The sequence below is a fragment of the Pagrus major genome, chromosome 17, assembly GCF_040436345.1.
Source record: "Pagrus major chromosome 17, Pma_NU_1.0".
Classification (NCBI taxonomy): Eukaryota; Metazoa; Chordata; class Actinopteri; order Spariformes; family Sparidae; genus Pagrus; species Pagrus major.
Window position 1 is genome coordinate 7,475,345 of NC_133231.1, and position 27,524 is coordinate 7,502,868.

General features: G+C 41.5%; 1 protein-coding gene across 1 annotated transcript; it reads right to left on the reverse strand.

Moving 5' to 3' along the window:
• emc2 (ER membrane protein complex subunit 2) lies at positions 1-27,524 on the reverse strand. Its single transcript, XM_073485317.1, has 11 exons — positions 27,466-27,524; positions 26,573-26,686; positions 23,005-23,069; positions 20,693-20,778; positions 18,925-18,982; positions 14,109-14,194; positions 13,771-13,830; positions 10,318-10,399; positions 9,950-10,060; positions 8,143-8,247; positions 1-645 (listed from the first exon to the last, which is right to left on the reverse strand). Exons 1-11 carry the CDS (start codon positions 27,503-27,505, stop codon positions 559-561), a joined length of 894 nt encoding a protein of 297 aa, XP_073341418.1. The 5' UTR covers positions 27,506-27,524; the 3' UTR covers positions 1-558.

A 27,524-nucleotide genomic window follows, 5' to 3' on the forward strand; every position in this document is an offset into this window, starting at 1 on the left:
TTTGTTTTGAACTCGGCATCAGTCCTGCTTTTATTAAGATATTTTGATAGATTAGACAAAAGAACAAAAATGTTTTATTAGATAAAGATGTTTCATTTACAGACAACAGTTAAGGACCTCAGTGCAGACAGGTGGCCTCTCCACATTGTCTTTATAAATAGCATTTACTGTACAGCTTGTTATCTTTCCTTGTCACAGAGTTATAGCCTTGATGTGGATGATTAGTGATCAGTTCAAGGTGAACATAAAAGACAGCATGGGATGGAGAGGGGCAGTATAATCCAGTCACAGCTAGGTTATCACTATGTACAACATGTTTAAATTAGTTGTAGTACTTGAAATTTGCTGTTATAGTTTTCAGATGGTTGGAAACATCTTTGCACTTGAAGGAAACAAATGTCTTCCATTGTCCATGTCAGGTTAAATCAATTACAGAACCAAACTTGAAGGGACGAAGAAAAGAAATCAGTTAAAGATCTGGTTCTGGTCACATTAGCAAGGCTAATTGAGCTGCCATGATGCTCCAAGTGGCTGTGTGTGCAGAAGGGAAGAGGGCATCTAGGACATGGTGATCTGCATGGACTCCAGCATCTCCTCCACCGCCTTCATGGAGCATTTGTTCTCCTTGGTCCCGCGACCAGCCAGCTGCATGTCAGAGAGGGAAGGTGAAAGGAAGAGACACCGAGTGGGACAGAAACAGAAAGAGGAGGGAAGAGGAAAAGAGAACATCAGAACATTAGGTCCTTCTGCCAACAGAAGCAATGAAGAGCCAAACACACTTGAACACAGCAAAAACATTGCAGTCTGCACTGCTAGAAGCAAAAATAATCAGAGTGACAACAGTGGTCGTTAGAATTGGTAAAGAGGTCATGCAATGTAGAATAATACCTCTAATTTGAGGGTTTTTCCTCGAATGTTGCATAAGTGCCATTTTAGTTCTGTGTGCGAGAGCTCCGAGACAGGATGCTCACATGATTAGTCCATTTCCATGGCCTCTAGTACAGGAGTACATAACACTCTGCTCTAATTTCGGCACTGCGTCCAAAGGGTTTCACAGGAAATGCCGCAAATTATAATCCACAAGCACATTCAGGATTACTCATGCGTGCAAATAAAGGCACACACTTTTTCTACCCAATTAAGCTTTGCAGAAGACAAGGCATCCCCTCAAAAATACCACAGAAGAAGGCAACTTCCTTAACCTTGGGCGGGGGACCAGGGATATAATAAAGGATTAGTCTAATTAACCTCACTTCACCAAGATTTATCGGCAGACATAAATCTGATTTCAAAACCGATGTGGGCTAAAGTATAAAATACAAGTTTGTACAGATACAGATTACTATGTGTTAAAATGCACTAAAATAAAGCAACATTATCGTATTGTAATGGTACATTATCATTTATTGTTAATGTAATAGACTTGTAACCTACAGCCAGCAATGCTTGCAGCTCTGTGAGGCTATACTTCAGCGTAGCAGTGCTTTGAGCTAAAAGCTAATGTCAGCATGCTAACATACTCACAAAGACGATGCTAACATGCTCATGTTAAGCAGCCATAATGCTGGCCATGTTCAGCTCCCTAGTTTGCTGTGTTAGCATGCTAGCATTTGCTAATTTGAACCAAATACAAAAGTGCAGCTGAGGCCGGTGGGAATGTCTTCAGCGGAGAAGGTATTTGGTTACAAACTAAAGTTTTGGATGCATTCAAATTTTAACCTGATGATTGGGCTGGATGAAAGTCAGGGGGTCATGAAAGTTACAACAATTCAGAAACACAAATATTACAGGGTGAAGGGGAAAGGTCATTTACACGAAGACGGCAACAAAAATGTCTGTTAAATACAGAGATGACTGGAACTTTTGTCGTAAGGGCCGACACTTAAATAGTCGGACAAATTCAGGAATGGCAAGAGATGCTGCTGTTCTGCAGCGTACTTGTAACATCATCTCCTGCCTCCTGCTTGTTCTACCTAAGCTCCATCCCTCACCCAAACCAAATGATGTATCTCGAGTAGATGAGAACGTGTCTCACGTAGATCTCCTGGTTGTGTGCTTCATGTGTTAAAGGAGTCCAGGTAATGTCATGAACCAATTCTCTGAACATTGTCCAGAATTCATATGAGAAAAGGGTGTCTGAAACGTACAAATTAAAGCCCATTTGTGATCTGCAATTTCCAACCCTGTGTATGCCGGGACAAGTACCAGGACAATTTGTAGCACATAAATCATCATATAAAACTCTGCTGCTGCGTAGAAGCATTGCATTTTCAGCAGCAACCACAACACAGCTGAACAGCAAAGGACATGCAGAAGGCAACAGCAGTGCAGGCTTCTTTCAATTAAATCATTATGAAAACACCATTACCCTGAGTCAAACACAGGCAGGGGATACTGTTTCATTGCTGCCTTTGCATGTCCTCCAAGGTGAGCGATGTGCCCCTTGAGAGTGTCTGCGTACTTGATCAGACAGAAGCACACACACCCATTGTAAACATAATAATTTCAATACTTGAAATACACATTGTTGGCTGGAGAAATTTAACTCATGCCCTCACCAAGACCATCCTGGCATTCTCCCAAAACCACACACAGTCCGTCCTCAACATTCATCTGTTTGTGGAATAACACAGAACAACAGACAACACTCAACTCTATGTTCAACATGAAGCAAAGCTTTCAATGCTGTGACGCATTTATTCATTCAACCTTTGGCCCTGCTCAAGCTTCTACAAACAGGAACTAACGGCAGCCTAAACCTAGCCTATACACTATTTCCATGGCAAAAGTTTTTTCCTACCTCTTTTGCCAAACTTAGAGAGGGCAGTTGGCTAAGGTGTGCAATTGGCTACGTAATTTCCAAGTGTGACTCATTCTTCTAGATTTAGTGTGTGTGTGTGTGTGTGTGTGTGTGTGTGTGTGTGTGTGTGTGTGTGTGTGTGTGGTGGGGGTAGCTATAATGATCAGTGCATTTCATTGCCTTGCTGCCTAATGCGCCATTACCCCGGGCCCGGTAGTCAATTATCTCCTCAGCCTGAGGTGAGACCACCACATTAACTCCTGCCCTGTTCTACAACAGTAGGAGCAGACCAGACAACTCCACATCTATTTAGAGTATCTGATAATAGAGTCATGACGCAGTGGAAGCCTGTGGTCCGTGACAGAGCAGCTCATCAGAGAATCTGTTCTGAGAGTTAGGGCAGGAGGGCAAGCCACGCAGTGCTGCTTTGAAACCCCCTGCACCTACAACACACACGTCTTCACGTCTTTTACATGTCAAACGACCCCACCGAGGTAATTACTTTTTTTTTTCTTAAATGGGCCCCAGTCAGTCTTGACCTCTCGCTGACGTCTGCTCCCGCTTGCACTCACCTGCCCACCTTTTTCTCTCACAGAGGTATGACAATCACCAGGTACCAGGCCCTAATAAAAGTGGACGACTGACACGAGCAACGCTTTAAAGGGGCCATCAATCAGCAAGCACAAGCCCAAAGCAGCCTGCAGCTGTCTGACGGAGGCCCACACCGCCGCTCCCTTTTAAAAAGATCTCAGAAGTCATTTAACTGGAGGTGGGGAGTGAAAAAATCAAGGAGGCTAACCTTACACTTTGTCATTTCACTTGTCTCACACAGCAACCGCGAAAACATTGTCACGCACATATGTGCAGGGTGCAGGGCTTGTATTCACCTACTGCACGGACACAGTCGCAGCCAAGTACAACCTCACTATCACCAGGCAACTTCAACAAATACAAGACGGCGTGAAGCTCACATGTTCCCTGGAGGACAAAGGTTTGACTGACTGACTGACTGAAGTGTTTCATTATCGTCACCAGGGGTCAAAACCATATACAGTCAACACCTAAACATTTACACTGTGTCCACTGGCGTGTGAGAGTAGCTGAAGTATTTCAGTGTGTCATCATAACAACTCAACTGAAACTATTTTCCTCTGGGCCACTACAGCACGACAGTGATGCTCATCTCAGCTTCCCTGACACTGATTTAAACTCCAGTGTCGTTGATCCATTCAGGAGTGTGAAGGATGACTAAAAATGTAACTCATAAAACTAGTAAAATCTGAAAAAAAGGTTCTTTTTTCAAATCAAAATCTTAACCCTAACCCTAACCCTCTTAAAATGACTGCAAAGTCTTAATTGACAATTGAAATCTGTGCCCATCTAGCTTTTAATACAGGGTGTATATTGTCATATGTATGGCAGTGTTTGGTGACATTGGCTGTAATGAATCAAATAGACAGTTATTTGCTACCCAAACACAGATGTGTGTTCCCTGTCTGTGGGTTAACCCTCTCCCACACCTCCTTGGCAATAAGGAAAATATTTAAGCAAGGAAAACATGTGCAGCACTACTGGTTATGCTACCGTCTAATTTCTGTAACAAGTTTCAGATGAAGTCCCAAAGTTATGTTGTAATTGGTCTGTTTTAAAAACATGTTTGATGTACTTTTATAGAGCCTGGCAACTCCCAATAATGGATTTATGACCAGTTTGAAAGAAAAATATAAAATTCAGTTAGTTAGTGTAGTTAGTGAAATGTGTCTACGGAAAAGAGGGGTAATTTACAGGCTGTAACAGGATTTTTGACAAGAATTACAGGACTGTCGCTGTCTTAATCAAACATCTGGCTGTAAACGCTTTCTCCGTACTCTTCTACTCTGCTTCAGCTGTCCTGTCAAAGCCTGATGCCTCAGAGCCTTCACTTATTTTCTTCAGATGTTTGGAGGCTCAGCTCCAAATATCGTTTTCCTTTTTCATACTTTGTCCCTCTCCCTTTCTTGGCCTCTGATTTATGATTAAAAGTTAGCAGTTTGAGATATTCATCTTGTCTCTTGCTGGGATCAAAGACTCTCTAAGACAGCGAGGTAAGGTCAGCGAGTATACTGATCAAAGTGCAGTTAGTGTGGACTTGACATCAACTGAGTCATCCCATTGACTCATTTTGTTGACCAAACCACCTCTACATTTTTCTGTTTATCAAGGAGATTTATATCTGCATACATAACCCTAAACGGGGTTGCCCAAAGTGTGGCCCATGGGCCAAATTCAGCCATAAGGTTTGATTTGGCCCGCCAGAGGTTTCTAGCTACAAATAAATAAACAAAAAATAAAAATTACAATGTGAATTGCTGCTTTTATGGGTTAAATTTTTTGTGAGGTAAAAGGGCTCTTTAAATATGTAGGAATCCTTATTAATGTTTATTATAATCTGAGCACAGCGTGTGATACTTGGGATCCCAGTTCTACGGAAGCCCTGAGAAGCAAGTGAGATGTATTTTAAGATATTAGCAAAGATGATCCTGGCATTTTTTCACCTGTTCTTTAGTCATGAACACAGGATAAAAAAAAAATTGATCAGACTGAGGAAAAAAAAAGAAAATTTCTGACTTGCCTCGTAGGGCTCCCGTATAGTACCATTCTGCATCTTAACAATATATTACAATAGCTGTTGCTCTTGGCCCATGGTTCACCACTAAGTTCTAGTTTTGGCCATCCAAGGGAAAAGGTTTGGGCAGTTAGACAGTCCACTTCAACTCAAACCTCGAGTACAATCTCAGAATTCTTCCTTGACACTTCTTTAAGAGCTCAACGAGAGCACAGCCATTCACCGTGACATTACTCACAGGCACACTTTTTCCGACACAGTCCTCAACATGTGACATGTGTCTATGAGTGTGGTGAGACGAAGTCTTTAGAGGCTCAGCGGGGAGCCTCTCTCTCAGCAGGACCCACACAAGCTGAGCAAGAAACCGCTTATTACACGTTTAACTGTTGATGCCCAAATAAGCAACACATATGGCCCGCATGGCAAATGAGATTTCTTTTAAATATGATTTATACTTTGGTTGTCATAACAGCAGCATAAACCATTTTAGTGATACCATCTGAAGAGTTCTTCACTTTTTCCCTTCCTTGCTTGATGATATGTGAGCACATATGCAAACACATACACTTTCATTAAGCAATGCACGATATTTGATTTTTGCTGATATTGCCGATAAATTTGGATGATGCCCATGCCGATGATACCTGATACCTTCATATATTTTTTAGCACCTAATTACAGGGAACACAAACTTCTCCTGTTGTAGAGTTAACATATTATTATCCCTACTTTTATCATGATGGCTCACAGATTTTTAAAGTCTTTATAGGCTGATACCAATGACATGCTGATATTTTTGTGTATAACTACTTCCAACCTTCATCTCCCTTGACTGCCCACTCTTACTCTCTGTATTGTAATATCTAAGAGTCACAACATATACCTCTTTTTCTTCCTCAAGAGGCCACAAATGGGTTCAGTTCAGTTTCTTCCCCAGAAATTACATTTAATATCAGGGACAACTAGGGAAGATATCTGTTTTTGTTGATGTCATATTAAATGTACAACTAATGAAAAACCACTGCAACTAAAGAAATAACATTCAAATCTATCATTAGTAGGGGTGTAACGATACATGTATTTGTATTGAAGCTTTTCGGTACAGGATGTTCGGTTCGGTACAGGGCAGTACGGGTGAGTTCCCGGAACGGAAGTTGCGTGTGTTTTTTTTCTGCCTGCAGCTACACGTGCAGCCCGTTTACGTCATGGCTAATGCTAGCGAGAAACCAGAGCTTGAAGACCCTCCCTTGTCGCTAAAGTCTCCTGCTTGGGAACACTTCGGCTCCCTGGTTAAATATTGCAACGGAGAAAGACAAGTGGATAAAACGAGGGCAGTGTGCCGACATTGTTCAGCTGAGATCGGGTATGTTTCCGGCAACACGACAAACATGCTAACTCACTTGAAACGGCACCACCCGAGTGTGAATATCACTGCTACAAGAAAAAAAACGACCTTAGTGCAAACGCAGCTGACTTCGGCATTCAAGCAGCCTCTCCCTAGCAATTCAGATGAGGCCAAAGCTATAACAACTACCATCGGAGTTTTTATAACAGCGGATCTAAGACCATATCCAGTTGTTGAAAACGCTGGTTTTAAACACATGCTAAAGGTGATTGAACCCTGGTATGAAGTACCCACTCGTCCGCACTTCCGTCAGAAAATAATACCAGGCCTTTATGAACAAGCTAAATCTGCTGTTGTCCAAGACTTGTCAAAGGCATGTGCAGTAGCACTAACGACTGATGGGTGGACATCCAGAGCTAATGAGAGCTACACAACTGACTGCCCATCACATCACCCCTGAGTGGAACATGGTGAGCCATGTTCTGCAAACTCGGTCCATGTATGAACAACACACCAGCGCAAACCTGGCAGAGGGACTTAAAGAGACAGTGAGAATAATTTATTTAACTTATTACCAGGCAGCACTTTACAACAGTATTCTATTTTTTTATTTTATTTTCATATTTTGTATAATGTTACAATAAATTGTTGGTTTACAAAAGTTCTAAATAAACAACAAGCAAATTTATGTTTTGCATTTTGTTCCCATACTGTACCGAAAATGAACCGAACCGTGACCTCAAAACCGAGGTACGTATCGAACCGTGAGTTTTGTGTATCGTTACACCCCTAATCATTAGGCTCATGAATTTGCTGGGGACCTCCTACATTCAGTTCAAAGGCACTTGAGGGTCATTGAACCTCCCTTTGAGAACCACTGAACTAGACATCTCTCTTACAGTCTGTAGTCTCTGTGTGTACAGATTGTTGTCGTCGGAGAATCAGCCTGCAGCTCTGCAAAAAGCTCATCTGTGAAGGCAGCGTGTGGAATAAAGTCTAAGCAGACACTGTGGCCTTAAATAAACACATTAACAGTAAACGTACCCAGACACAGCGAAAGACACTGGGGTTGTTATTACAACACTGCGAGTCAAAGGCTGCCTCAGGGATGCTGTGATTTCGGGGGTCATTTGTTGGTGGTGAATGCTTTTCACATACTATGCAAATAAGGGGATTTCTGGATGTCTGGATATTGTGTGCAAATACCCCACGAAAGCTAAAACACAACAGAAGAGTCATGAGATAATATGATCGGTGGTTTTCACTGTCTTGTGGGATGAATGGGGATGTGGGAAAGAGTAAGGAGATGTTTTTCAACAGAGGACATAGACACCAAAGATACAGAGCTGAGACAAGAATAACATATAGAATGAAAGTCTATACGTGACTCACCTTATAGGCTCTATTTATTTGAGTGGCAGCCCAAGCAGCGTACTTCATATTGTCCTTCTTCACCTTGGCACTAACTTTTGGACTGGCAGCGATGTGACTTGCAGACTAGAGGAAAAATGGGGAAGAGGGAGCAAAGGAGAGAACAGGGGAAGGGGTGTTCTTATATCAAAACTTGGTGAAACAGCAATAAAAGCGTAATTGAGATGAATGTGCAACCACTCTTACCATCTACCACTCCACTAGTCATTGTGGCAGAGTGAAGAGAAAAAACAGACCTTGGCCTGATGACACAGGAGAAATCATTTATGGGGAGGAAAAAGTGAGTGCTTTAATGCTTCATACGTAAATTGTCACTTAACGGGGGCCTAATTTCTCCAACACCATCGATTCCCGGCGATGAAAGGACCTTGTATGCCTTCGAAAAAAAAAGCGGCGCGCAGTGAGAGGAGCGCTGTGTGAATCACGGTCTCTGCCTGCCCCGACAGCTCCCCTCCGAACCACAAATCCCGTGTCTTTCCCATGTTCCTGCCATCATCCCCACACAGCAAACCCCAGAGGGCTTACCCTGCCTGCACTTCAAAGCCCTCTCTACCAGTGCGCTGAAACTTTAACTACACACCAATCAACCTGGCCCTGTTTTTTCTATCAAATGGTTTGGCTTCTGTATTTTTTAGTAAGCATTTTCTTTACTTCTTCTCTTTTTTTAACTCAAGAGAAGCCTTAATTTAGATTATGTCAACTCAGACAGGCTATCCCCGGGTAACAGCGTGTACCATTATGGAGGGGAATCCCCACGCAAGTGTTGTGAGTAACTAACCCACAACCGAACTGTGGTCAGTGCTACCAGGTCTTTTGTCGAACTGACTCAGACAGTGCGAGATGGTGAAAGTTTCCTGCCCTTTCACTGAACCTCTTGCACCTGTCAGGACCTAGAGCACCTTGACTAGCTGACAATCTGCAAAACACTCTTCAGACAGATCTGTGACTGATACGGAATAAACTCCCACCTGAAGTATCCATTAAAGACTCAAGTGTCAGTGGATGACTTGTCAGGAAACCGTACAGGGCCTGCTCTGTCTCCAGACGAACATGAGAGTTAACAGAAGCGAATGTCTTGGTTTGACCCTGCCCTGCTCCTCCTGCACTCCACCTCAGAGCGCCTTCAGAGCTGCTCGGAGGTGTTTGGACTACCTGAAGACTCCCAGTGCAGCACAGAGGAAAACACAGGGGCTCTCTGTGTTAGACCTGCTTCCCCTCTCCATATTTCACTCCCTGTGCTGCTTCGTTTGTGTTTTTATGTCAAGTCTCACTTACATATGATGCATTGGCACTAGCAGACAACATCCTGTTTAAACAAATCTATAGATGAAAGAGCTGCTGGGCCAAAACTACAATCAAACTGGCACCTGGTTGGATAATTTGCCAGTGACAAAATGCTTGCAGCAGTTGTGCTGCTCTCTCCTGCGCTTTTCTCTTTTTTACTACGTGACTGCTTTATTTATTCAAGTCATAAACATAAAAAAAGTCTCACCAAAGGGGTATTATTATGAAAATAAAGAGCTCCAGAGGGGCAGACTTTTCCGATGCTGGAGTTCACCGTCTGAGTCAGCAGTGAGCTGACCTGTCTGAGAGCCCCTTCTTCACTCCCCCCCCAAAAAACACACACACAAAATACAGTCTTGCTTGACACACTCAGTGGCCAGCCTCAACCTTGACAAACCACAGGGTTACAAAAAAGGTCAGACTGTTTTTGTTTTTTCTTCCTCTACCTCCCTCCCACTTTCTCTCCATGCAAAGCAGTACTTACCATGTACAGACCAAACAATGCCCTCATGTTTCGGTTGTTCAGCCTCAGCGCCTGGGCAAAATACTTTCTGGACAGCTCCAGGTTTTCCAGCCCCCCCTGCGTGTACTTCACCTGTGTGAGGAGGTATAAAACACGGCCAATAAGCTGTGCTGAAGGGCAGCTCGAGCAATGACAGCAAGACATCTGAATAAGCAACACATGACAACCTCGTGTAAACACATCCCCTTTCATGAGCCTATATTCCCAATGACGTTAAGTGCGCGTCGGTGCCTCTCTGTGTTACAGAGAGGCACCATTCACAGAGAGCTAACATTTATTCCACAGTTTGCCCCCATGCTTGATGACGGACATCCAAAGCGGGTACCTACCTCAGCGTACTGCTCACAGTACAAGTGATTGTGAGGATTGGTCATCATCAGCTCCTCCAGACAAAACGCAGCTTTTCCATAGCTGTGGAAATGACAAGGAAAACAGTAAGTCGATTGATACAGCTGTGGATGTGTCATCCTTTAGCTTGGTCAACTGTGAAGCACAACATCTATGCCCAATAAATTTACAGGTATAAATCTGAATTGAAAGCTGCACGGGGTACGGGTCAGTTTACATGCGACTGACTTTTTTGTACAGATGTGTAAATGTCCCCCTCATGACATAAAGTTTATTTAGAGGCTTACAGTAAAGGTTAGTCAGCCAAGACAGCTGGCAAAGGTAAAAGACTATCTAGTGTGGTGATTCTCCTTCCTTTGGGGACACCGAGGATCAATCTTGTCCATCTGTGTGTTTTTTCAGCCTTTAATGTGTAGTTAACTACCTTCCTGAGGTCAGCACTACAGTAAGAGCTGGCACACTGTGCCTATACTCAGATGAGATCACTTCTCAGCAGCAGACTGCTGAGCTGTTGACCTCACACTAATCTGCTGCCACTCCGCTTCTAATACACAGTTTCCCCTTCACAGACCCAGGCCAAGATGGGCTAAGATACAGTATATCACTGAACACAAAGCCATAAAACGTCTGTGCACCTAACAAAATAGAAGCCAACACACACACACACACAGCGAGGCAGAAGCAGACTGACGAACAGAAAATGGGGCTACATCGGCTGTTTATTAGCACATCTGAAGTAAAGTTCATGTCATTTTTTGTAGCCAAGTTTTCACTTTCAAGCAATGCCATTTTTTCATTTTAATTTGAAGATTTTACATGTTTCTTAATGAACCTTTTAGTTAAAAGAACACAGCAACCAGAAGACCACTGCTTGCGTCAACAGGCTTCGACACTGTAATACATGGGGAGTAATTTCATTTATGAAAAATGAGGGACATGCTATCATGCAGAGGTTTTTTTTTTAATTTTTTGTGGGGACCAAATGTTGCCTGCCACAACATGAAGAACCTATCAGTCTATTTAAAGTCCGCCATGGTTAAGAGCTGAAAGATTAACAGCATAGGAGGGAAAGGAAGGTGGGGACAGAGCAAGAAAGAAATAAACAGGGGGAAGGGGTTGAGAAGAGGGGGAGATCAGAGGGGGTTTGGAAGGTTGGGGGCTGCTTACAATTACCACTTCCTCTCCATAAAGACTTTCAGATGTGCTCATGCAGTGGCCGTGGCCTGCTCCATCAGCCATCAACCAGAATCCTGTCCCAGAGCCAGACCCTTACCTCTTCTACTCTTCCTCTGAGCCATCTTACCCCACCATCACCGAGCTGCTCTCCTAAGCTCACTCTTCACCACAGTGCTTGAGTAAGGTTGTAGCCACCATTATGAGCGAGACTGTAAGAATCGCATTTGTTTCTTTTGGAGGTTAGTAAAAACCATCAGCAGTGGCTTTCCCCTCATTTTAATACCACATTCTGACTGCATTTAAGACAAAAATGGATTCAGACTGTGTGGAGTATGTTTGAAAAAATGATTACTATTTATCCTGCAATTCTGGATGACCAGTCCAATTTTGTCAAACAGCCTCATAAGCTGGGTCAGAGTGAGAGCCAACAGCAGGATCTGACTCGCAAACAGACAAAATATTCTCCTGTCCAAACAACGCTAGCATAAGGATTGTTTTAACAGTGTCAACTCAGAGGCTATTAATTACGTTTTTAATGTGTTAACACACTGATGCCTGCTGAGACCCCGACAATGGCGGTGCAGAGACACACTGCTTTGTTTATTTTTAGCTCCCAGGGTGTTGTGCAGTGAGGGGAGGAGAGTTTATTTCTCTTCCCTGCTTCTCCATCACCCTCTGTTTTCTCTGGCTGGGGGGGAAGAAAGAAAAGTGCCACCACCTTCTCCTGGGAATTTCACAGCAAGTGCTCTCTCCCTCTGCCCCCCCTGCTCTATCCCTATGGAAAAGAGTGGTGATAATGCCGGGCTATCCGGAAGAGGAGGAGGAGGGGAAACAGGGAGTTTGTAACCCAAAATAAAGAAAACAAAGAAAAGAAATTGACACGCCTGTAGATAAGGGGCTGTGGGAGAGAATGGTGTGATATTAGAAGTGTTGGGATAAGCTGGGAGATAATCCTCTCACCCCTGGATTTCCTCTGGCTACTACAGCAATAAAGCCTCGCAGACAAAAGCATGAAATATCCAATAAGTAGCCTTCTCACCGCGCTACACATTCCTGCTGCCACTGCCCTCGTACCAGAGCAACCAAGCAACCCTTAGAGTGACCAGCACACACACACACATATAAAACCAGAGTAAAACTACAGAAACTGCTTCACTAACTTCTGAGCCCGAGACAATTAAGAAGGGATAACAGGTGACACAAACAAAATTATTTTTTTCTAACACTCTTCTTGTCTGTCTGGCAGTTCTCCTTGGCAACTGAGATATCAGTGGGAGGCCGGGGAGTCTGTCTGCTCTCATATGTAGGAGAGGGGGCTTAAGACCGAAATCCTATTAAACAACTCTTATGTGACAAACATGGACAGGGCTCCATTCAGGCTCCTGGCTGAGATAGGCATCTCACCGCCTTCCATTGTGGCCATCCAACGGCCCTGTACAGATCAAGCCATCAGTCTGATGTGAAGCCCTGTTAAACTGACAGGTTTACATATGGCTGCCTTACTGAAAACAGATCATTGATTTCTAAATGCAATTTAATACGATAAACATCTGTCATTAGAGGAGGAGTTCACAATAAAATAACCTCAGACACAGAAGATTGATTCAAATGTTCTCTTCTGTACCTTTTGCTGGTGGTTTGGACCTATTCCCTTATTTTTTTGCGAAATTCAGATTCATTTCAGTTATTTTGGTGGCATCATGGACTTTTGTTTTAACTGATCTGGAAAGTACTTCTGTTCCTTTAAAAAACGTTTTAAAAGTTTAAACAGACATTTGGAAGACAACTGGCTGAATATATTGGTCACCCCATTGCTTTACCCACAGAGATATTCAGCATTTCTTTCTTGTCTTGGTTGCTTTTTAAAGTTTTGAAATAAATGCTCCCAAATACTAATTAGATAATCCTCTCAATGATAGAGATCGCTTATTTTATCCTAAAATTATGCTTAATGCATGACAGTTGATGGAAACGTCTTGCTTGAATTTTCTATTGGTAAGTCACAGCAACCACACAGTGTGATCTGTATACCGATTAGATATACAGATAAATACATAACTGAGGGATTTCGGCCCTCCTGTTTCATCTCGCAGTACTCTGGAATGGATGCCATAATACACGATGACCTTTGTTTATGGTGAAGAATAACGAGGCTAAATCAGAATTGTCACGTTGTTGATTTTAAACATGTTATAGTGCATTAAAAAATAGCAAAGACTTAGATAACACAGTTGCTTAAATTAGAAAAATGTAATTACTCGTGTTCGTTGATGTAGAGCTCTGACAACTCATGCCATGCTTCTTGGTCCCCAACAAACCTGTAAACACAAAATGACAATATGTTCTACATTAATAACAACATTTCAAAAGCAGGGAAAGTGATTGTAACACAGTAAAGTAAAAACATCTCTATTACAATAACCATAATGACAGTCATCCAACTTTAAAGGTAGGAGCAAGAGTTTGCTGGGATTTTATGCACAACTTGTGCCAGTTCAACTGAAAGCAAACTCGGTTTTTAATTAAAATAAAAGCCGGGGAGGTGGAGAAGAGGGGGGGAGTCTGACCCTCTTCCCCCTCTTGGAGAAACACTCACTGCTCCAGATACTCATTGAGCTCCCGGATGGCTTCAGTGCTCTTCCCCTGGGCCTTCAGTATGGAGATCTTGCGCTTCCTCGCCGCCTGTAGAGCAGAGAGTAAACAGGATTAGGAACTCGGCCCCTCGAGTGTTTGTCTGAAGGGGGGTTAGAGGATGAGTGAGTGTAAGAGTTGTGAGTTGAAGTGCGTACATTAGTGTCTTTTCAGTGCACCACAATCCTGCTCCAAGTTTTGCTATGAGACTGAACCATTTCTATAGAATGAATCAGCACTTTGGTGCATCACAACAACAGTTGTGAAAATAAAAGCACAAGAGGCACTAGAGTTACTTTTTTTAGTTTATTGCTATTATCACTGGGCAATTTAAACAAATACAAGCCTCCCAAAGCATAATTGTAGATAGTTAGTGGCCATGTCCAACAGGAGATGGACACACATTATGAGTCAATGTTTGGGAGCTGGAATGAGCTCAGTAGCTGAGATAAAGTGGTGAGTCATCCTCTAACCAAGTGGGGAAAATGGCACACTCCCCCAAACCCCAACGCCTGTCTTCCTGCCGGCAGGGCACGCATCTACTGCTGCACCAGCCCAACTTACATCAGCTGAAAATTGCTTTCCGCTCCGTTTTGATGTTGAAGTGACCTTAAGGTGGATTAGATTCTCATCAATCTGAATTAGATACTATTACTCCTGCTGCTCAGAGTTTTTCCAAATGTTTTACTCCCACTAACCCTCCTCTTGGTAGTAAGTGAAAACCTTAACAGGAGGCTGCCGCTCCATTAGAAGTGCACTGCCCTGTCACAGCCTATTTTATTTATGGTGTGGCACTTGATTGAGTGGGGCTTCCTCTCCTGCGCTCATAACCAAAGCCATTGAGGGCTGTGTATGAGTCATGTCTAGGGGGTTGTAAATTTTGGGCCTTTTCGGACACTGCCATCATAAGAAATCCACTTATCCATCAGGCTGCGACTGAAACCTGCAGAGACACTCAGCCTTAACTGACAAGCAATATTTCAGTGTCTCAGAGGAAAAAGGACACAGGCAACAGGACAACTCTAAGGATTTCTACCTACACCATGACATATCTTATTGCAAAAACACACTTTTCACTAGTGAAGTGTATATTTTTAGTATAAGACAACTTGAGAGAAAATGATGTTCTGAAGTTATCAAGCTACAATGAGCAGTGAAAGTTCAAACCTTTAATTCATCTCTAATGTCCTCTGACTATAAAACAAAGATCACACCACTTTATGTCCAGTGCACTCCACCAGTACTTGATGCTATGTGAGATTCAGAAATTCTCACTAAATTACAAGCATCTGGGACCTTTCCTCATCCAATACTGAAAAAGGGAAGTTGAAAAAAATTAAAAATAATTAGCGATTCTGAATGAGGATTTTTGCACTTGTGCAGTACCGCCATCACCACACCTACCTCTCTTCTCTCCCAGCCTTTTTTTTTTTCTTTCCCAGATAAAGAACCACTTGGGGCTCAAAGAAACATATGGAAGTTGGTAGCCCAGAGAGTCACACGGCACTTTATTAAACGAGGAGCAATTCCAAACCACTCCTCTCTCTCCTCCTTTCTCTAACTAATGATCCAGAAAAACCTGGCAGAGGGTCTGATCCCTCTGTTGTCGTGATTCTTTTTTAATTAGCGCTCTGAGGAGACCTCAGGAGTGAGAACTGGATTATTTACATCACCTCTGGCTCTTTGCTACGACCTACCGCAAGTTTTATTACAAGAAACATCAAAACGAGGGTGCACACCTAGAGCACTGAACATACTTGAAAATGGATGGAGGAAAAAAGGAAAGTAGAGAAGAGGACAGAAAATACTGTTAAAGATTTGTTTACATCTTGCAGCAATGCAGACGTCTGTTTTCAATCATCATCAACTATAAAACAGATTGTTATTTTTAATCTGCAAATCAAAACTATTTTTCCATTAATTTTGTAAATACACTTCAAGAAATTCTGAATTGGGGCTTTCAATTTCAGAGAACTTGACCCACACGAAAATAATCTCGTCCTACAATAAATCTGTAATTGCATTTGATTGTGGGTCAACCTCAGGAGTCGTCTATGTGACCTCAGTGGCTTATTTAAGAAATACTAGCTTTTTATATCGAACAATTAGGGGGAAATGAGAGTGCTGGAATTCAATATTAATGCAATAATTGAGGCAACTCAATGTTTACAAAAAATAATAAATTGGTAGATCCTTGTTGTGGGCAATGCACAATCTAAAATACTCACCAGAAGAAATAAAAAGGTGGAAAGAAATGCATTTACGCACGCAGACAAGAATTTTGCCAGATCATTGCTGTAGGTATTGGAACATAGCGAGCAATGGAAGGGCTAAGAGTTTGAAACATTTTTTGGACGCCGCCATGGCAAAAAAACCTTGAGCAATTTTTGTTGATTCAACAATTTTGGTTAATGGGTACCACATCTATTCCACAGCCTGTAATTACAACAGCTCAGTTTCCAATCTCTGCTTCGCATGCTGGGATGCCTCGTCTTCCTTGTGGTCGCCAATTTTCCGCCATTTCTCAGGCCCGTCCCTCCGCCTGATTCACAAGAGCATGTTGGAGAACATGTAGGGAGGAGATAGCCCTCACTCAAAGACAGGTGACCCATCATTATATCATTGCTCCACCCTTTGCCACTACACCCAAGTCATTCAGGACAAGGATTGTGGGAAAAAGGTTTAAGGTTAACATCCCAGGCACAAAGGACCTATTTGTCTGTGTTGTTCCATTCCTGGCCCCGGGTTTGACTGACAGCATACGCTCGCTTGGGTGGCAGAAACCAGGAAACTGGCCATTCCCTTTCCGAGGATGTCCCTGGAATCCCCAGAAGAGCTGTGCCATGTTGGGGAGGTGCCCTGGGATTCACTGAAATTACAACTCCCATTGTTCAAAGAGGGGATGGATGTGAAGCAATTTGTTGCGGATTACAGCAAATACTTAAGCATGGATTTGCTGAAGCAATTCCCATTTGAATATGAAAATGACAATACTACAGTCTGGGACAAAATCTTTTCAGAATGTTCACTGCAACCATCCCAGTGTATCTCCCTTGTCAAACATGGCATGAATCCTGTCTTCAGCATAAATTAGGAAAGTTGGCTATGACGTAGGGCTGCATGATGTGGTTTAAAAAAATAAATACAATCATATTGCGAGTATTTTGACAGACACTATGATGGTCGTATGATTCATGATTAGTGGGAATGGTTATTTTTGCATCACAATTTTCATTTCCACTGAACAAACTATTAAATCATGATGATGTGACATTTGCTGGAGTCTGTACCAAACAAACATGTTTTCTCACATCTGGAGAACAAGATTTGTAGGCCAAGGCATATTGCACTTGGCCATATTGCGATTAACTGTGCAGCCCTACTATGACATAAATATTTTTGCTTATTATTTGGTTTTCAGTGTTGCCCGAGGTTTGTTTTAAGACAGAATCAGCACTTTTGATAGCCTCCAACAATATGGAAGCTATCAAAGAGAATAAAAACAATTGTTGGTTAAAAGTAATTGTACTTTAGGCCTCCCAGATCATATTTCGAGCACGTATCACAACTCATGCACACTTTTGTTGTGACATTCAGCCTACCCCTTGCCTTAAAAAAGTACATCCCGTGATCCGACCAATCTTTAAAAATTGAAATCCAACTGAAGGGAGCTGCCCATAAAAACAGTCCTGTCCCGTTTTAAAGGCCGACTTGCCAATCTGACTTGCAAACTTCCAACAGCAACAAGAGCGTAAAGTAAATAGAGATGGTCTCGAGAAGTGAAGGTGGGAGTGAGACACAGTGTGAGGCAGCAGCTGTGGCTAGATGAAGGTGAGGTTATTCCTCTATACCACGGTGAGAGCAAGCAAGGTCAGGCGCATTGGAGCGTGATTTGGATTATTAGTTCTTCAGTAATGTTTATATTCATTTAAATCAGATAACTGACGATGTGAAGAATCTTCGCATCGCATCCAAAGCACAAATGTCTATGCTGTGTCTGCAGGAGTGGGAGAACATGTTTAATACATCTAAAGCGATCCAAATGTCAGCATGGCACAGGGGCTTGTTGAACATCTCTGGGGTGAGGGGTGAGGTACAGCCAAAATAAATAAGGTCATGGTTTCTTTTGAAAACCCTTTAAAAGATTTATTTTCTTGCGTGGCCACATGTCCTTATGGAAACAATTAACAGCAGGTACATTATGTTTCGGGCTGGTGTCGTAGGATTGCTAGAACACTGGCGAGACTTGCTTCTGCAAGTCATTTCACAGAGATAAACAGTAAATTGAGATGAGAAGATAGCAAGGAGAAGGGTTATTTAGGGCTCGTCTGTATGAACTGCACAGCACACTGCAGACTTTACACCTGAAACTGGTGGAGGACAATGGAGAGGGTGGGACAGGAGCTGTGCCCTGCTCACTCAGGGAAGGGTTCTAAGAGGTCCAGTAAATTACCATCTTCAAAGGCCAGACCTTTATTTACGCTTTACTTCCACCAAACATGTCTGCCACTGACTAAGGCCATGAATCACCCCCCACCTACCCACCCACCCAGCCCCCTCCCTTAAACACTTTTCAGTTGTGTGGGTGATAGGCTGATCAGCACTGTGGTTGAGGTCAGAGAGGCCACAGAGAGTTTAACTTAGCAAACTCACACTGCTCACACCGAAGTGCCTCAGCAGATTTAAAGCCCTCCAAAACGCTGAGACCACAAAGTGAAGCAAAGTAGAACGCTAAGCGAGAGGGATTTTCCCCCTTTTCTTTCCCTGCGTCTCAGTCTTACCGTATTGGTGGGGTCGTCTTGGAGAATAGCATCGTAGTCCTTGTTGGCTTCGTCGTACCTTCAGAGAGAGAGAGAAAAGAACACAAATTTGTTTTTTAACCAATCCCAGTCCCAAGTCGAGTAAAATTAGGTGGTGAGGAAATCAAGCAACAGTTCAAGGTAATCAAGTTTCTGTATACAACGTGGCAGGTTCCTGTGATTACAGTGATGCTGTACAGAAATCAGCAGTGATCTAACGGAAGAAATAAACATTCATTTCAGTTTCGGTTGCTGGTCAAACAGCCGACATTGTGAGAGTCTTATATCATTTCACAATGAGTCATGAAATCAATACAAACAAAGCTCACTTGTATTTTCATTTGATTGTATCCAGTTTGATTCACCTTTAAACAAAAACTAATTGCTGCTTTTACATCCATCCAGATCCACAGCTAACTTGTTGGTCAGTCTGTCTCTTGGCCCTCACATAGAGTATTACCACAATACACACATGAGACTGATAAGCAACAATATTCAACACAGCACGCCTCAAACTGTTGGACTGAGCCCACATGATTCTGTTTAAAAAAGGGAAATTTACGAGCTGTAAATATCAAATCATACGGTAAAGAAATCTGGGAACAGGAGGCATGTGCACTTCACTTGTCATGTCAAATCAGGCGCTGAAGGATGATTTTAGAACTTTTTTCCTGTTCGGGACAATCTGCAACACTGACGTTTTAGCTGCCAAAGGCGGGGACCAGTGATCAGAAACTGTCCCGCCCACAGCCTGCAGCAGACAGAAGCAACTCTGGTTCCCATTAGCGCTGAGAAGCCCCACTTCCAGCACTGCTGCTTCCCTCACATTCACTTTATTACTCAGCCACACTTTGGGAGATTTCAGATGGCACCAGGCGAGCACTCACGAGCCACTTTGATTTGCTTTATTTATTTAGGAACCAAGTGTGTGCGTGTGTGCATGTGTGGAGGGGAAGGGCCTAACTGTTTGAAGCTGTGTCATTCAAGTGTAGCTCTGTCTGCTGCCAATTAGATCCCAGTGTGCCGTTTATTTAATCTGACAGTGCCGAAGCAATCACTCTCAATTATCACATAAACTCTGACATAACCGATAAACCAGCAATGGTGATCCGGGTGGGGAATGTGAGCGAGGTAGAAAACAGATTAAATTACCCTTACTTTAGCTCAGTACAGACTTAAAATACTCCCTGTTTATCTTTCCTGTTCCATTCTGCAGATTCAAAAATAAAACTCATCACTGGGGGAGAGGGGGGGGATTGTGGTGGCATGTCAATATTTACAGGGCTACGACGTTACTTGTTTTGGTCTCTGTACCAAAAGAGGACAGAAATGAAAGCATGAAAATAGGGAGGGCAAAGAGAGAAAAATACTGAGTGATGAGGAGTAACAAATTAAGGACACAACTGAGGGATAGAAACCAGAGAAGATTGAGGGACCCCCAAAATAACAGTGGGATCCGACCACTTCCTTCCCGGGAATCCCTAAGTCAGGCTGAAGGGCCACAGGACTACCCAGCACTGAACCTTTCCTCCCTCCATTCCCCTCTTCTCCAAAGGAATGCTGGGTGATCCAACATAAACACATCCTACCCCACACACACACTGTACTTACACACACCCAGAGCATTGTACCACTTAGGATCTGCTAACAGTTTCTTGCCCCCAAGCCACCCATAGTACCATGCACAACAGTGAGGCTGTGCTGTTTTTTGCCTCCTCTGCCTCTGGAGTGTTTGGTGCACAATGCTTACCTTTCCAGGGCTTCCAGCCTCATGCCCGATAATCGCTTCACTCTGTGGCTATCTGAAAACTGCTTCTCCAGTTCCTGTAGACAGGTCTGCAAGGATGTGGGCAGAGGAGAGAGACCAATTATAGTTGGCTGTAACTAAACTTTGTTACACTCTAGCTCTCTCACACAGACACATACCTCTACAGATACAAACCACCTGTTTTGAAAATGTCGGTTTTGGCCTGTTTCAGCTAAACAAACTTATAGGGATAGTTTGGGTATTTTTAAGTGGGGTTTATAAGGTACTTATCCATAGTTAGAGTATTAACTAGAGTAGATGGTGGTCGGCACGCCCCCAGTTTGGAGAAGCAGAGAGTAGTACTCACACATAAGCTAATTAATGTACTGCTGTAGGCACCTCAAAGACCGCCTAAAAAATCTGTATCAGTTCAAGTGTAGAGCTGCAAGACTAAATCGATTAGCTGTTAACTATTAAATCAATCGCCAACTATTTTGATAGTCAGTTTTCTGTTTGACTAATATTTTCAGAAAAAAAGTACAAATTCTCTGATTCCTGCTTCTCAAATGTGATAATTTTCTGGTTTCTTTACTCCTCTGTGACAGTATCTTTGGGTTGTGGACAAAACAAGACATTTGAGGACATTATCTTGGGCTTTGGGAAACACTGCTCAACTTTCTTCACCATTTTCTGACATTTTATGGACAAAACAACAAATTCATTAATCAAGAAAATAGTCGGCACATTTATTGACAATAGCTGCAATAGTTAGTTGCAGCCCTGTTTCAGTGTATGCTATATTTAGAATATTTTCAGCACTTTACAATGGGACTATATTTTCTCAACCGATTCCTGCTCCTGCACGTGCTTCGCTGCACGTTTGCTGTTTGGGTCAGACTTTCAGTGTTTCATGGAAGAGACAACAATACGAGAAATTAAAAACAAGTGACTGTGACAGCAACGCCAAAATGAAATGCTGTTCACTATGGAGACAAGCACATACCCTTTATGAACCAGAGTATAAAAAAGAAGAACTTTTGGAGAGAGGGGAAACTTCTGTGAAAACTAAATTTCTTTACTGTTTTTTTGGTGAGTCATTTCAATTTTTTGTAGGTATTTCGCAAGAATGATGGTTGGTTACAACAGTGCTCTTCAGTAAGTGGCTATCTTGCAACTCTGGACCAGTGCGTGGTTACAGTTGAGAAAATATAATGCCAAAGTAAGAGACTGTCTGACGGCAAGGTAAAGCACTAAAAATAGCCTACATATAGTATACATTTAAAGTGATTCTGATTTTTCTTTCTTTCTTTGAGGTGTCTAAAATCTTCTTTTGCTATTTTGCTGCTATTTGCAGCAGTGCATTGCTTTTCTTCTCCAAACTGGGGGCGTGCTGACCGCCATCTATTGTTTGTAATAGACCAACTACGGAAAAGTATCTCATACAACCCATATTCAAAAAACCTGAACTATCCCTTTAACGCACTGACTGTTAAAAGGTGAATTTCACAGTCTTCGATGTGAAAGTTTGCTGTTACTAGTGTATGGTAACCATTTAGCCAACCACAGTTGCTGCTGTAAAAAGCAGAGTGAGGATGCTCTCTGCCACTTCCTCCTCTCCACAGAGCTTGAATTTGTTTGATCACACAGTCATGAAAGAGGTGAGGAATGGGAAACAGTCTCATTTAGCATTAGTTTGAATGAGTTTTAAAAAAAAGTCTGCAGTGTGAACTGAATCGTTTGCGCTATCCATCAGCTGAAGACTGGTCCTTCTGTTTTTTTTGTTGTTTTTTTTTAAAGTCTGGCAGCAGGGCTGAGAGGATAGCCAACAGACAAGTAATTCAAATGACTGAGTTCTGCTTTTTCTATACTCAATGAGTCATTCTTTTTGCCAAGTTGTTTCATCCATACTGAATGGAGATGAACCATTTCAAAAACCACGATCTTTTGTCGTTTTTATTTCATGCAGATTCGAGCATGTTCAGAGCTATGAATATTTCAACATGAACTCAGAAACATCACATTAAGCTTTAGGATGGCAAATAAATCCTAAGGGAAAAAGCAGTTGAACTCCATAAATGAAGGCCAAGTTCGGCTAACACTTGAAGCATGCTTCTCCGCTCATTTGCTACACCCTCTAATTCCAACTCTCAGCAAATTGTTTTTCCAAAGTACAGACAGAGTAATACCATTTGGCCAAATAAAAATCAGATTTTCACTTTGGCAGAGGGGGTGCTGTAAACTAGGAATGGCTGTGAGAGAGTGAGCGATGGCTTTTGAAGCCTTTGGGCGTGTGAGGAAGAGCGGTGAAAACGTACCAGAGCCAAGTCATCCCGACTGCAGTCCAGCGCTGCGATCATCACCTGCTCATAAATAATCCATACTGGGCAGAAAAGACAGACAAAGAAGACTGTGTTAACGCCCTTTCCACTCCACTGTCTGCTGAAACATGAAAAAGTGATATATTGAACTGTACACTTGACATCCCAACTTGAGAGAGGCCTCCCCAACAGCTGCACATCATGTCTTTTACTCACACAAACGACCTTCCATGATGTGAATCAACAGTTTGAGACTTCAGTCAAAGAACTTTCCCATTTCATTTATTATGTAACGCTACATTTACTATTCTCTATATGGAATACATTATAGATAATGTTGCTCGTTAAAAACCAAACACTCATTTAAAACTTGGACGGCACTACAATAATAATAGTAATCATAAATGCGGGAACATTTCAAGTACACGCCCTTGTGTGAGGCTTTACAGTCATGTTATTAATTTCCCCACAGTGAGTTGGAAATAAATTACTAATTCAATTACAGTTAATGTTATATTGGAGGAAAGTAAGTGTAACATTATCAAAGAAAATAAGTTGTTACATTTGTTATAATCACCTCACTATCTGAAAATGAACCCACGCCCCACCACAATTAATTTTATTAGATGTTTTCCTCACACGTAAAACTCAATGTGACATGGAAAAGGTGAACTTTGAAAGGACAGTCACACATTGGACAGTCTAATCAGAGCAATGCTACGTTTTAGTGAGAAATAAAAATACTAACATAGTTAAAAACACTGTTGATGCAGTGTGAAACCAAAGTAGCTGAACTAACATTTCTGTACAGGCCATGCTGTTTCTCATCCTTCACTTCGAGTAGTGTGACAGTGTTAACAGTTGCTGTAGTTCACATGCCAGAACAAGTTTCAACAGCTAATTGTGGTTTTGTTAACATCATAATGTGTCCGTTTTCACTAAAAACATCAAATATGTATTTCAACATGAACACAACATAAAATTAATTTGATCAGTGAGTGATGTTGAAGCGTTTCCAAGATGTTTACATAAAAGGTTCTAAACATCCTGACACTTTTCAACACAAATAGATGAATGAATGTTTACATTACAGTGAATTATTTTTGGAAGGTGATTGCGCAAAATCCTCCAGAGGACTCTAAGAACAGTCACTTCTTTAAAAAAAAATTTCCACATCTCCACAGCTTGCATTTTTAATATAAATGGGCTACATAAAGGCAATGTCTTGCTACTGTGATAAAAAATGTAATACTAATTTGTACATTATTTTGTAGATAATTGGTCATCCAGACATTTGTACCAATTTAGACATCTACGCTTTGTACACTTTGTACTCCATGATGCTTGTTGAGATTCTTTAAGGAGGGACCTTATGGTTGAATATGTCAGGATAAATAAAACCAATGTCAAGCAAGTCTGAAAATGTCAGCACCGCTCTATTGATATGCTTGTAGAGAAAGGCATGTTATTGCCATTCCTTTAACGTGTCCCACTTGGTGGTCAGCTATAAATTCTTTTAATTTTTATTTTTTCATTCAACTGTAACATAATTATAACATGCTGACTAATAGCCTGGCTACAGAGGCCAATTAATGGCATTAACACAACATGTTAGAGAGACAGCTTTGACAAGCAAACTGGATGTGTTCAGCCAAATGAACACCCCCTGTTAATTGAAAAGAATAACAACAATCCAACTCCACCCAAAAACTTGGGTCAGGTTATGCCAAAACAAACAAATGCCTCTAGTTTTTCTTGACTTTAATGATTCCAGCTCTTGTTTTGATAATTGCCATCTCATTTCACAGCCAATTTAAGAGCTGGTTTCAATAAAACCATGGCATGTTAAGTGTTTACCCGCTTCTTCTGAGGATTGTATGAATCATAATGACTAGGGGGAAAAGGGAAAGTTTTATGGGGTTATGCAGCAGGACAGTACTGTTATAAAGGAAACCATGACCTACCATATGTTAATGGTAGGGTGAAACTCACTGCTGTTTAAAAAGGGAAATCTCAAGAAATCAACAGCATAAAATAAGATATTAATCCCCCAGAGGGGAAATTCAGATGATAGCATACTGTACTCTGTGCATTAAGGCAACAGACTATGCTTACTAATGCGTCTTTCACGCCATTATAGTTACTGTCTAGTTAACCGTGTCCCTGCTTACAGTATGTCTTTCTGCTTTTACCGATAAGCTACTTGTTTATTTTTTTGTGAAATTGCCCACTCATCATCTAGATCACCAGACCAAGAGCCAGCAATGCTTTTTTGAGTCTTTCCAAGTCAAGTATTCAACTTTTCACCCTCAAATCTCCTAAATATCTGTTTTAAACAAGTGATCTTGTATTATTGGATTTGGCTTTTCAGCCATGACTCCGTCTATCTGTGTTTTCCACATCACAGGAAACCTAAGATCCTGTTCAGAAACGTATCCAAAAGAAAAATATATACCACAAAAGAGAGGAGAAAAAAAAAATTTAGCCAGCAGAAAATCGCTGACTTGGATCAATCATATCTCACACAGTTGTTCAGATGTACCCACAGTCAGTTACAGAGAGGCATTCAGTGGTTTTCAACTGTACAAAGAAGAAGATTCTCATTCAAGATGTCTTTCAAACTTCCAACAGATCTGCAGGCTATACTCTTACTTCTATATTATGTTAAGAGCTGCTGATATATGAGCTACCATATTATGATATAATGGCGGCTGCAAGGAACTTGTGTGGGGTTGCAGTTGTATAATTCTTTTAAGGTATACCGTGGTATCATCAACATTAAACAGTTATCACACTTGCTTATCCGAGGTACCGAATTATACTATGTAAGTGTTATTAAATACAAATATATTTAATGTTGAAGTTTCATGTCTGTCAGGACATTATATTTTGTGAAATTACAATAGAGCATTTGTTAAAACAAAAAACCCCTTCTGTTTTTATTCTTTTTAGGGTCATTGTAACTTATAATATCAATGAATGACTGAATGCAAATTTATTTCAGACATGTGAAAACAAAACAAAAAGTTAAATAAGTTCAACAAATAAGCATAATAAAATGAAAAGCTTGTTACAAAGTATATTCCATTAACAAGAATTGACATGCCCTAAAAGGAGTAGGAAGAAGTACACATTTATTTAATCCTACCCCTTCTCCACAACTTAGTAATTAATCATTATCAATTTACTTTAATAATTGCATAATATTGTATACCATAAAACTGTCATATTTTCTGAGGCGGTTATCGTATCGTATGTTGCAACTTGCAATGCCACTTGTGACAAGCTATCCCTTTTGTTCTTACCAAAACAGTAGTATGTTTTCCTTGCTAAAATGAGTTTGTCCACAATTTTCTCCACTTCAGTGCATTTACAGTCTCTTGTTTTAATGTTAGAAAATGAAATTAAGACGGGTGCATAAAAGGGAATTATCATCTAGCGGTCAAATCTAATTTCTAATGGTCTATCGGAAACACAACAATGCACATCAGCGTGTCTGATTGTTAACAGGTTCTCTGGAATGATGTAAACTACATAATGATTTGTTTACTCAAGACACACTTACTGTCATCTCCCAGTTTCGATGCATGCTCACTGATGAGCTCTTCACCAACATCCACAATTTGTTCACTGTTTCTGCAGTTCTCTTCTCTCCACTTTCGCAGTTTGTCTCTCATCTCTGTGGACAAAGATGTTAAACAATAGAGCAATTCTGTATCATCAGCTGGCAACATGTTATCAAGCCTGTTCCTTTAACTCTGGGACTGTGAAATTCACGATTTAGGATGAGACAGTGAAAAGCAACAATCATATGTAGCTTCACTGTAATGTGCAGTAGTAACGTTGAGTGAATTAATTATATGGTGGGATGCAAATTACTGAGCTATTCACACACACACTCACACACCCAAAGTCAGAGCAGCCGTTAGTTCACATTGTCTGATTATCACAGAAATAAATTTCACTTATAACCATCATGTTTGTGCTGCTAACACACTCGTAAGTGCACAAAGCGGCACTAACATTAAGAGTAGATTATTATAATCAATTGCGATGTAGCTATAGCTAACTAACAGTAGCCGCTTGTCGTTTAGCCATGGCATGCTAACATGCTCACTACAGGCGTTTATGGTCATCTGAAAACAGACAGTCATCGCTTACTGCTTTACACGATACACAACTTTAATTTTAACTGGAATGCAGCATAACAAGTTATATATCACGGATATGTGGCTGGTATGGATGCACTGTGTGAATTGACCCGATACGTTAGCTGACCATGCTAACTAGCATTAGCTTTACACGCTGACATGTCAGCTCGTATTTTCAGTCTGGGAAGGCGACGACTCTCCGCCATGCTCTTACACTAGAAGAACACCAAGGAAACACCGAGTGTCGTAAATATAAAAACATGTCTCAATGACACTTGAGGAGAATGTGTTTTATCTTTTGTCTTACCTTCCCAGCCAACATCGTACATATCTGACACCGACGCCATCTTTTCTCCTATGACAACA